At 43.3% G+C, this 11,965-nt stretch overlaps 2 protein-coding genes across 8 annotated transcripts in view; one reads left to right on the forward strand and one right to left on the reverse strand.

Moving 5' to 3' along the window:
- Positions 1–5,728, forward strand: part of LOC106805221 (calcium/calmodulin-dependent protein kinase type IV-like) — a 17,948-nt gene extending 12,220 nt beyond the window's left edge. Inside the window, exons 9-12 of the mRNA XM_014806729.1 lie at positions 464–539; positions 932–1,052; positions 3,192–3,362; positions 4,726–5,728. Of these exons, the coding sequence (XP_014662215.1) occupies positions 464–539; positions 932–1,052; positions 3,192–3,362; positions 4,726–4,878 (521 nt within the window). The 3' untranslated portion in view covers positions 4,879–5,728. The remainder of the gene's footprint in view (positions 1–463; positions 540–931; positions 1,053–3,191; positions 3,363–4,725) is intronic.
- A 509-nt stretch (positions 5,729–6,237) lies between these two features.
- The window catches only part of LOC106805242 (RAB6A-GEF complex partner protein 2-like), a 13,635-nt gene continuing 7,907 nt past the window's right edge, over positions 6,238–11,965 (reverse strand). For 5 of the 7 annotated variants that reach the window (XM_014806769.1, XM_014806770.1, XM_014806767.1 and 2 more), the window contains exons 2-9: positions 11,557–11,680; positions 10,925–11,088; positions 10,608–10,691; positions 10,066–10,215; positions 9,373–9,513; positions 8,230–8,357; positions 7,614–7,791; positions 6,238–7,211 (exon numbers count right to left, since the gene is read on the reverse strand). In XM_014806769.1, the coding sequence (XP_014662255.1) occupies positions 6,985–7,211; positions 7,614–7,791; positions 8,230–8,357; positions 9,373–9,513; positions 10,066–10,215; positions 10,608–10,691; positions 10,925–11,088; positions 11,557–11,675 (1,191 nt within the window). In that variant the 5' untranslated portion in view covers positions 11,676–11,680 and the 3' untranslated portion in view covers positions 6,238–6,984. Of the gene's footprint in view, positions 7,212–7,613; positions 7,792–8,229; positions 8,358–9,372; positions 9,514–10,065; positions 10,216–10,607; positions 10,692–10,924; positions 11,089–11,556; positions 11,681–11,965 lie in introns of those variants that run through there. The other 2 variants (XM_014806772.1, XM_014806773.1) reach the window with 2 other exon arrangements.

An 11,965-nucleotide genomic window follows, 5' to 3' on the forward strand; every position in this document is an offset into this window, starting at 1 on the left:
ATGGCAGCTCCCTAGTCCATAGCAGCTCCCTAGTCCATGGCAGCTCCCTAGTCCATGGCAGCTCCCTAGTCCATGGCAGCTCCCTAGTCCATGGCAGCTCCCTAGTCCATGGCAGCTCCCTAGTCCATGGCAGCTCCCTAGTCCATGGCAGCTCGTGCGTTTTCATCTCACGCAACGTCTTCGCGTCCTTCTTTACCTTCGGTCGCCTAAATATTTCCGTCTGACGACACCTATTCGTTTCGTACTTGATTCACCTTCCGCCCATGTCTTCGCTTCTGCTCTCTCTCTCTCTGCCCATTCCATTTGCGGATTTTGTCTGCCCACTGCCACGCCGCCTCCCATGCATTTTTCGTCTGCCATTATGATGCTGAACTTCGGTCTCTACGGAATAGCAATGATTGCGAAGCAAGCATGCATCAATACACCGATTACATTCCCTCACCAAGTTTCTCATCACTTTCAGCTCCTGAGATTCTGAAAGGGGAACAATACGGATCGGCGGTGGACATGTGGAGTGTGGGTGTGATCTCGTACATACTGTAAGTCGCTCGCATCTGCGCAGCTCTAAATCACGAGAAGCTGGGGTCGTCCGCGCGTAAAAAACTGGGATATACACAAAGCGCGCGAATATGTAATGCGGTATATATGTAGTAAGACGAGCAAGAACGAACTGCCGCACGCACGAGTTATTTGACAAAGAATTATCCGGCTAGTAAGAAGTAACCGCGCGGAAAAACAGCACTAGTGTAAGCACGAAAACCGCATAATTTCATTGATTGAATAATGCTGTATGACAAATGAAGGCGAGTGATACAATGCGAATACGGCTCATCGCGCTCTGCCCGCGTGAATCCCTGCCACTGACTTCCTGCTCTCCGGCTCTTTCTCACGCGCCGGACAGTGAGCTGACGGCGCTTCCCGTTGTTCGCAGACTGTGTGGGTTCGAACCATTCTACGATGAGCGTGGAGACCACGAGATGTTCCAGAAGATTCTCAGAGGAGACTTTGCCTTCGTCTCTCCGTGGTGGGACGACGTCTCCAAGTATGCCAAGGTAGTCCTCGGGATGCTTCGATCCGGTACCGCATGTACAAATCTCATAGTATCTTTATTTCGGTTGCTGATTATTAACATTTTTGGCTGTGAATCGAAATCTGATCGTGGTGATATATAGCTCGTCGCCTCCTTGGTACAACCAATGCTGCACTATAACATCAGAAGTCCAAACAACCCCCCGCGGAAAGCATTGACGATCGAATCTTTAGTCATGAGATATAGCGTAAGTAGCAAGTAATATGGCGAAATATCCACCGAATAGCTCTCGATGCAAATCACGAGGATGCGTATAGCCATCTCATTTACCAGGACTATTACATGAGCCCGTAATGACAGTCTGACTGAGCTAAGCCACTCTTAAAATCCAATTGCACAAATTTGCGCCACGCGCAGCAGTTATGCATAATTCACGCTAGATGGTACGCGCAAATCCGATGAGATGCAGGGGCGGATTCAGACCGTATTTGCCGTATTGGGAAATACGGTCTAGATTTCAAAGTGCCCTTCGAAATTTTGCGCTAAAAAATACAGAAAACAATTTGATGGAATTTGGCTATATTCTTTATTTCTTTTCTTCTGATTCATTGACAAGACTTGCAGGAAATCAAAATTTTAAATGGTAACAAAACTAACTTTGATATCTGAAAAAGAAGGGAAGTGCTTGAATCATTCTGCATTAATTGCTGGTATGCAAAGCGCAAGCAAAATGAAGCAGAAATATAATTCCATATGGTTTTTAGCTATTGATGCTTGACTAAATGTGTGCTGAAATGATGCTCATTTTTGCGCCCAGGTACCCTTGAAATTTCGAAATTTCCTGGAGGAGGCCCCCCAGACCCCCCGCCATGTGCTTCTGCGCCTGACGGCGCCCACTGTGGTGTGGTGTGTGCCCCTTTTGGGGGATGTGCCCTTAAAATCTGGAAAAATACTGTCTAGCTTCAGCCCTGGATCCGCCCCTGAGATGTCCCCTATATCATGACATACATAGATCACGCGTGGGATCTGTATTACACGCCACACCGCGCCATCTATAATATATAGATTTAGGCACTGCCTAAAAGCGGAGCTCCCGACTCTCACACTCCGTAGCTGCCGTTCATGTTCTCTGTGTTCTTCTGTGAAGTTTCGTCTGCAATCGCGTTTCCGCTCTCTTTCCCTTTGCCGCTGTTGATTAGTGAGATTCATTCGTGTTTGCCTTTCTCTCTCGCGCCTTTCCTGCTTCTCTTCTTCCGTCAAAACTCTTCTTTTCCCTTTTTTTGCAGCATTCCCCTTTGCGTTATCTGCTCTTGACGCCATTATGTACTCAGTTAAAAATTGATAGCCGCCAAAACAACAGGCAACCCGTACAGCCCGTAAGATTGATATGAGAGGATAGGCTTATTGTGCAACTTGCTGTGTGTGTGTGTGTGTGTGTGTGTGTGTGTGTGTGTGTGTGAGGCATACCACGTGACAATGGTGTTCCCCTGCCCTATGACAACTCTTGTCAAAGGATAATTGGGTAGGTGGAAGTGTTTACTTCTTGAGATAACAAAAATGCGCGCAACGTAACGTAGCACGCGGGAGCTCCGCTATTAGTAGTAGCAAGGGAGTTTGACACCTATTTGGTACTGATTTTACTACATTTTGTCGTACGAGTTCGATGTGAATAAAAATACAAATGTATACAAACATGAGCTTCTTTTGTTCACTGGTCCTTATTCTATCTTCCAGTAGTATTACAAACCGCGTAGCTTCCTTCGTTTTGACATAAATCGTACTTTTGCACGACATGGTGTTCACGTTATTTACCGTCGTGTGGCGTACCTCTGGTACATATCTGTAGTACCTGATACGACAACGACCCCATCTGCGGTAGTAGGGGTGCGTACACGGACGTACGTACGTCGTACGGACGGACGCGCCATCAAATATTAAGTAGATGGGTTACCATTGGTGCTCCGCTATTATAGATTCCGCTACGCCCTCTGTATTTCACGCCTACAATGGCCTCTGTATTAAACCCACGCACCGCCCTCAGCATAACACGCCATGCAGTGTCCTGTCTGCCAAATACCAGGCGACGCATTCTGCATTGCATCACATAGTACGTAGTACCCTCTCTCTGCCGCCACACTAAGTCGCAGATATTGCATTGTAGAATCTGATAGCCAACATGCTGGTGGTGGACCCGAAGGAGCGGCTGACGGCGCACCAGGCGATCCAGCACCCGTGGGTGGCAGGGGAGAGTGCACCGGGCTACCACGTCAAGCACATGTCTACCGCACTAGAGCAGCTAAAGCAGCTCAATCACGCCAGGAAGAAGATGAAGGTCTGCATACGACATACTCTATTCCAGTGGTTTTTAACCTTTTTGGCCTCACGACCCCATCAGACATTCTTGGTCAATACCGTGATCCCCGAAATAAAAATTGGAAAAAACAGCCCGATTTATGAAGACATGTCTGCCAATACCCAGTCAATGGGATGGCTGAAATTGCTTCGCAGCTATCAGGCGACGAAAACAAATTTCGGGTAAATGCTTTGGACTTGTGGGCAACCAAATTTATGAGTCACTTACTGATCGGGCAAGTGAGGAAATTTTTTTTTTGCAGCGCCCTGATAATTATATAGAATTTAAATGGATTTGTTTCATTTATGACCTCTTGATGACCCCCAGAAAAACTCCAAACGACCCCATGGGGTCACGAATCCCAAGTTAAAGCCCGGCGAACACGTGAGTAATTTTACTCAAGTAAAATGACGCATGAGTCAAAATACTCACGCGTAATATTTGCAGCGTTCGCCGCACACGTGAGTAAAATTACTCAAGGAATAAGTGGTAATGCAGATCACGTGACTGTGCGCAGCCAATACTGGGCGCGCAATGATTTAAACGCATGCGCTGTGAGTACCAGTGTTGAGTAAATTTACTCAGCGCGCGTGCGCGCACACGTTGAGTAAAATGACGCATGAGACAAAAATTATTCAACACGTTTGATATTGAGTAAAATGACGCATGCGTCAAATTACTCAACGAAAATACCCCGCACACGTGAGTAAAATGACTCATACGTCATTTTACTCGAGTAAAATGACTCACGTGTGTGCGCCGGGCTTTAGAACCGCTGCTCTACTCACTCCAGCTATCAGACGGCACGCCCTTTACCACATCAGCACCTCCCTCCCTCCTTGTAAACGACGAAGGCACGATTCTGAGGAACATCGCCTTAAAGATCCCCTTAACACAATCGCCGCTCCGCAGATCAATCAGTTAGATGATATCTATCGGCAATAATCAGCAGTGACGGGTTTCATGTGAATACACTTCAGTCGTTCGCCGGCATGTCTGCTTCATTATATCATCCTTCCTCTTCCGCAACATTTCCTCGCGTCTCCTTTGCTCTCGCCTCAAAGTTAATTGGCTTCCGTCATGAAGCAATGATTACGGGAAATTCGAGTCGACTATATACGCGTAGGGCAATCATTGGCTATCACTCGATGCGAGCGTTCCCGTTCCGTGTCACTCAACACCTGCCACGTTTCACGTACTTATGAACTGGTCTACTTAAGGAATAACCGTACACAAATAATCACACGAATCCTACCCAAATCCCAACCCCACCGTAATGGGATGGGGGGGGGGGTGTCATAAAGTAGAGACTTTGCAACCTGAGTTTTCTCTCTCGTTGCAGGCAGCGACCTCGGCTATTATTATGAGTCAGCGAGCGGTGCAGGCGCTCAACGAAGCAGTAATGAACCGGAGCCGCAGCGACCTTCCGAACAGCAGGTCAGGTTCACGCACTGCCAGCCCAACCAGCCCCAGTACAGGCAGCAGCAGGCTCTAGCCGCTAGAAAGTACGCATGCTAGCGATTCTTATCTATCTGCTCACGGGCACGGAAACCACATTGGTGACGTCGAAGCAGCAGCAGCAAATCTGGCCACACTCAGATTAAACAGTGGAGTGCTAACGATAGCTCTCTCGAAGCCACTGGCAATCTCGAGGTGCTATGGCCGGAGCTGATCGGACAAGAATCCTTCCGACGTCAATATTCAGTAACCTCTGGTTCCACGGAAGGAAGCACGAGCACACGATGTGAGGAGAAAGAGAGGAGAAAGAGAAGAGAAAAAGAAAGAAAGAGGAGAGGAGAGGAGGAGGAGGAGAAAGGGAGGAGGAGAAGAAGGAGAGCCTTGCAGGCAAATCTGATTCGTTGACTCCCAACAGGAGACCACAGCCTGGCCCCCAAAACGTGATCACGACCCGCAGCAGCTGACTAGAGGGGCTTCACTGAAACCTAATGCCCAACAAACGGATATAGCAGTACCATTGAAACGATCCCAAAAGGGGACTACAGGAGCAGCACCAAGAGCCGAGTCCAACAGTATGCTACAATACAGAAGCAGAACAGCTATTCGACAGAACAGAGTCGGACAAGACATCACCTGAGCAGTTTGGCGGCTGGGAAGCTGATCCTTCCAGCACAAGTGAACCTATCATGATGAAAATCAGAATAGCATAGACAAATATTTAATATCTCCATAACATGGCTATAAATAAGATTTGACGACGCAGTTAAACACTGCAAAACTAGCGCCACCGGATTTCGCAGTCACACCAAGATGCTCTCCTGTTGGTCTTCTCATCTATTATTACCTCCGCCAGGGGCGCGGCGAAGGTTATGTTTTCACCGGCGTGCCATTGAGTGTTGGTTTGTGTGTGTGTGTGTGTTACCATGCACGTTTCAGTTCACTTCCGCTAGGTGCGCTGGCTGTAGACTTACAAACACAGGCTAAGGGGCAACCACAGTCCTCCCCCACCTGCACGCTCGCACTAATCCGGATCCAATTAATTATTTAATTAATTATTTAACAAAATTAATTAATTAATAAAAAATTTCACATTGGGAGAATTCAGCTGCCTTGGCGGAGGTCTGTGCTCTCCGAGTGCTCTAGTTACCACTGCGCTTACACTGTGAAAGCAGATTATCTGCAGTCAAACCTATGTCATAGGTCTGCGGAATCACGGCACTACAATATGCTCCTCATAAGCTAGTTAGTCATTACAGATTTTAGCAGAATCTCATTACAGCTTATTAGTAGTTACGCGCAGTGACGAGTGCTGTATAGATCAGTTGTCAAGATTGATAACTCGACGAGTGAACATGCAGCCAATTAAATAAAGAATACATGCTAATGAATACAACGGTTTCATACACAATATTTTTGCCCTTTACTGACGTTATTATTACCAATTACAAAAAGCAATGCTCATTGATTCTGTCAAATAATAATGTCCGAATAGAACCGGAGATTATATACATGCATGCGACTGCTTCCTTTCACAACAATTTGGTCCCATCGACTGCAAAACACACAAGGCTGTCAATACTCTCAAAGCTCTCAAAGCTCTCAATACTCTCAAAGCTCTCAAGGCTGTCAAGCTCTGACTATGGTTAGATATATCTACTTAAATTACACAGTTCACTCTGCCCATACACCTGACTACTGTATTAATAACAGTATCTGCCACAATAACTTGTACCTTCATGTATTCAGTTGTAACATTAACAAAAATGTGATGCCTCTTTAAAATCTAGGCTTCTCACTTTTCGAGGTAACTGCTGGAGACTTACTGGAAAAAGCAGCTAGAGATTCCTAGTGAGTGTGAATAACAATGCTGATGTTCTAGCCGTATTCTGGATTCAAAATATATGGCCATCAGGGTGCGCCACTGTGCAACACAATTAGTCTGTGCGCACATGTTCTGTGTGAGCCTCGTTCTGCCTCTTTCAGCTCGACGGGAAAATACTCTGCGTGTCCACAATTCTTTATTCCACACTATCACGTTCCTCTCGGCATCTTAGACTACAGGCAATTACAAACACATTGACTTCTAAAACCTGGGTACGTGAGCAAAACAGGTCGAGCGCCTCGTCAAAACACGACAAAGTTGTCAAAACACGACAAAGTTGGCCGTGGTACCTGCTGTGGCTGAACAGGAGGCCTGCAGAGGATTTGTCGCGTAGATGTTAATGGGCATGTCCCAGACCATTGTCTCGACCTGCATGTCTATTGGGCCTCGCCACGTGCTGCTCTCCGATTGGTCAGCTGGTATCGGGTGCGTCTCCAGCGGCTGCGTTGCAGTCACAAACTCAAAGTGCAGTTTCCACTTCAAGGCCACTGTGTAAGCAACAGACAACATGCTGTAGAAGTTAACACATACACGGCAACCCACAGGGGGTGACGCAAGTGTGACGTTGGTGCAGGGGTGATGTTGACGTAACACAGTCGCACTGGCAACAAGTGTATGGCACACCACCAGACACACACCACACCAGGCATCACCACGACCTGACAGTTCTCATAGCCAGGGCCAAAGGTTGACAGCTATGACAAGAAAGTCTTCAGGTAATGGGTACATACAAGATATTTTTACAAAAAAAATAGAACAAAAATGTCATACCCATAAGGATACATGTAAAAAATTGAAAATTAAATAGCAAAGATGCTAAAAAAAGTGCCCCTTCACCAGGTTTGATTTACTCAGTTGCAATGTTTGCCACTTGCTTGTCTATTACACACCTATGTCTGTGACGAATCCCGGTGTGATCTGCAGAGGGATCGGCAGTGCCATGTACGTCTTGTTCGTGTGCAGGCAGAAATCATGGTGCTTAGTGTAGGAGATGGTGGTGCAGCCCTGCCCAGCCTTACAGCAGTACTCGTCCGATACCACCTCCTCGCTCTGCAGCGTCACGGAAAACTGCAACAAAATTCAAATACTTTTATTTATACCGGAGTGTTTCTGACATAGAAACGCTAGACCAAAACAAACAAAACACATTCTAGCATTTGATGTCACATTTGTTATATACTGTGCAGCTGAGTCATCATTACATAGTTTGTAGCAATTACAATTAGAAAATAGGTATAAATAAATTAGCATGATTTCTAGTAGACTATAAACTATCTACGTGCCAAGAATGTGATTGCACGTTATAACATCCAAGATGACATGTTGGGTTATGATACTCTGTCACATCACAACCTATAAACATTGCACACAGTACTTCTAATGCTTCTGGTAACTACTAACCTACCTACACAAAAGGTACAGATATTATCTTATATCACTCCCTCACACACACCCTAGCTTTTTAATGGCATTATCCGATAGATGCCCTTTGAACCCTAACCCTACCTGTACACATGGTATTGTTGCCACTGTGAAATCGAATGTCCCAACAATATCCTCTCCTAATCGGTAGCTAGATCTGAACAGGCAAAACTTGCACACTTTTCCCCTGGCATTGGTAATGTTGTAGTAGTCTGCAACAAGGTGGATATGTAGTACGCAATTACCGCATAACCGTGTCTTAATGTAGTATGCGTAACCGCATTTATGACGTTACAGAAACGACAAAATTCTAATGCTTCAGAGCAGTTCCTCCAAAGTCATACTGTGTTCTAACTGCTCTTAGGGATACTGTTAGGGTTGGGAAGTGAATTTCGGTCAAAATTTCAATACCCACTTTATTTGATAGATCGCAGCCATGGGCAGCTATGTATACGTAGAAATTATGTATGTAGCCTCCCAAACAGTTCCAAATCCCCGCATTAGTCAATTCTTAACACAGGCGTTCAATGGTGGGAAATTGCTGATATCTCGGTTGTTAAAAATGCTAAAGTAGGTGATTTTTCAAGCGCTATTTCTCGCAACTCGCAACTCTGATTCCAAATTTTCGTGTTACATTTCAATGCTAACATATCAAAGGAAAAAAGGGTCCCTGAATTATTTTTAAATATTATATTTTATGAGTTATGGCTTTGTTTACGAAATTGTTGCGTTTAGAAATTCACTACCAATTTTCGTACATCTTTTCAACTTGTTTCCTAAATTAAAGCATTTAAAAAAAATTCCAGGGACTCTTTTTTAGTTCATATTATGAACAACTTATGGTTAAAAGTTTAGGTCCCAACTCTCTGCTGTTTCTGAGAAATAGCAAAAAAAGCATGTTTTTGTATAAATGCACAATTTTTGCTGTCACTTAATTAGCAATGAATTAAAAAAAAATAATTCATCGAGAGCGTAGAAAGACATATCTCGTATGTAATGGATATGAGTTTGATTGAATTTGATGAGTAGTTATGTTGCAATGCCCTTTACAGTGTTACCGGTCCGTAACCCTAACAGTATCCTTAAAAGTACTTACGCCATGAATTTGTGAAAACAAATTATATTTTTGTCTTATTTAGAGTGCATTAAGCACTAGTGATGTCTCCGCATATATTCTAGTCACAACACTTTAGGCTGTGTTGGTTGGAGCAGCCAGAAAGCACTTACTAGGACCTCTCCGCGATGTAGCACACTGGAGAATCTGCATAGACTTTTCCAGTACAGGTCGCTCCTCCTCCTCCTGCAGGAAAGGATTGCTGGGGGTGACTGGCTCCTGCTCTTCACTCTGCTTTTTCATCTCTAAAATACCTACAGTTGGAAAATGTAATGCAATTCATTTCAATTCAGAATGCAGTTTGTAAGGTTGGTGACTCAACTACTTGAATTTCAGGTTCAATAGCACTACAAATACATTGTAGAATATAAGTAGGGTAAACTTCCACATTTACCATACGGCATAAGCATGATAGTTAAATATACATTTCTAGTTAAAATAATAAATGAAGAAAATATAAATGACACGTTTAAATAAATGCACACGTTTATTCAGATAGATACATACCACCATGGTGAAAGAAATCAAGACAATAAACCCATCACCAAACGCGATGTACACCTTTTGCAAGGATACTTCCTGAACAATACTGACTTTTCTCAATTTATATTCATGTGGCTGAGCACACCACCCAAAAATCGACATTGTAGCACTCCATTTGAAAAAAAAAAACTTTCTACCAATATTCGATGGGTTTTTAAACTTCGGTCACAATGTGAAATTTTGCACACCTCACGGAAACCACCAAGTCAATGCGAAAAAAGTTCTATCAAACACAAAGTACAAGCTGTAATTAAGCTGCATACCATTTACGACCAGAACGCGCAGCGGTACTCGCAGCAGTTTGATCGGGGAGTTGACCCTCTGAGTTCCGATCGTGATCTTGTACGAGTACTTCACAGCCTGGCCCTTGTACGAAGGTGGAGCATCCATTGGAAGTGTCTCTCTGTAGATGTCTGAAGCAGAGGAAGCGTGATTTCAGTAACTAATAAGAATGGAATCTCTACCTCACTTTTTTTGATTCGTGGAATAACATCTAGCTTTTGCTAATTGTTCAAGAACAACCACATAATTTTCTTACTAGCTAAAGCAGATATATATTTAGATGTTGAAATTTATAACATACAGACATAAGGGAGAATGTGCAAAGACAGCATGGAAAGATGAGAACAAAGTACTGTCATACACTGTCATCACAAGCTTTGGCACTTTTCGGTTAACTAATTAGGAATTATCATGGTTTTCAAAATAATATCAATTCATGCATGTTTTAATTTTATGGTTCCCTTGATGTTATCAACAAAATAAAGTTTGCCTCAACTTCTTAGATATTATTGATTAAACTTACATTTTTTTGACTCCCCTGGACTGAGTTGAAGGTCACAGAACAAAATCTTTGGAACGGATGAAAAGACGCACATACCCCTTTCACCTGAAATAATTAATCTTGTGTATATGAACTACAAAATGTAATTGCAAAAGGATTATGCAATGATATGACCAAGTCTAAAAAGTCTTGGATACATTTTTTGACTTTTTAATACACCTGTTTATATCAGTCCAACACAATTTTCATAGTCCTAACATAACAGCTTCAAAGTACTTGCAGTTGCAGTGCATCCGATGCTCTAGAAGGAAAGTTTGAAAACTTAAAGTAGCATTCACCTTTCTCACCTCTGTTTGGCAGAAACGATGTACTGCCATTTGTAGCCGTAACTACTTCGGCCTGCGTGGGGAGAGGGGATTTTGGCAGCCGTACGCGTGCTTCACTTACAGTGCACTGGCAGTGGATCTGAGCACTGGCCCATGCCAAAACCTCCACAGCATCTCTGGAAATGGTAACAAGAGGCTTAACTTAGACAACATCTACAGACCTACTGTTTTACTCACAAATACTCATAATATATCAATCATTTTTACTCCGACAAATTTGATCCGACAACATCTAAAGACCTACCGTTTTACTTACAAATACTCATAATATATAAACCATTTTTACTCCAACAAATTTGTTCTAGTACACTATTTACATTTGTTGGAAATCGATTTTGCACTTGCAGTACTAGGTAAACAACACGCCAAAAACTTGGGTTAACTCCAACATTAAGTTTGGACACAGTTCTAACAAGTTAACTGAAACAATACTGAATTTCTGGAGAAAAATACAAAAGAAATCAGTGTGTATATTCCCCTGAATAACCAATGGGAACAGAGTGAAGAACCAATAGGAAGTGCAAAATTAGTGCAGCTCTATGCTTCTACGCTCTCTACGCTTTTTATTACGCACGTACACTTACCTGCTAGACCTCGACTCCACATTTGTGTTGTTAGGATAAGTGAAAATGAGGCTATACTCAATCGTCTCACCGGCGAGAAAGGTAGACCCCCTCAGCAGATTTGCCTTTACTTCAATCATCTCATCTAGCAGGAAAAATGTTTAATTTTTACATTTTTAATATAACCTTTCATTACAAATTTAACAATAAAATTGTAAATATTATCATTATATATATTGGATCAACTAATATACACAAGAGAGTCTTTTCAGCATTGGTTTTTACAATGTTGTTAGGGGAAAGCTCCTTTAAAAGATATTTCATGCTAAAAAGTTTTCTAAATTCTTCAACTTGAGCAATGTGAACATGTTCTCTCTCTCTCTCTCTCTCTCTCTCTCTCTCTCTCTCTCTCTCTCTCTCTCTCTCTCTC

The sequence above is a fragment of the Priapulus caudatus genome, unplaced genomic scaffold (genome assembly GCF_000485595.1).
Source record: "Priapulus caudatus unplaced genomic scaffold, Priapulus_caudatus-5.0.1 Scaffold106, whole genome shotgun sequence".
Taxonomy (NCBI): domain Eukaryota; kingdom Metazoa; phylum Priapulida; class Priapulimorpha; order Priapulimorphida; family Priapulidae; genus Priapulus; species Priapulus caudatus.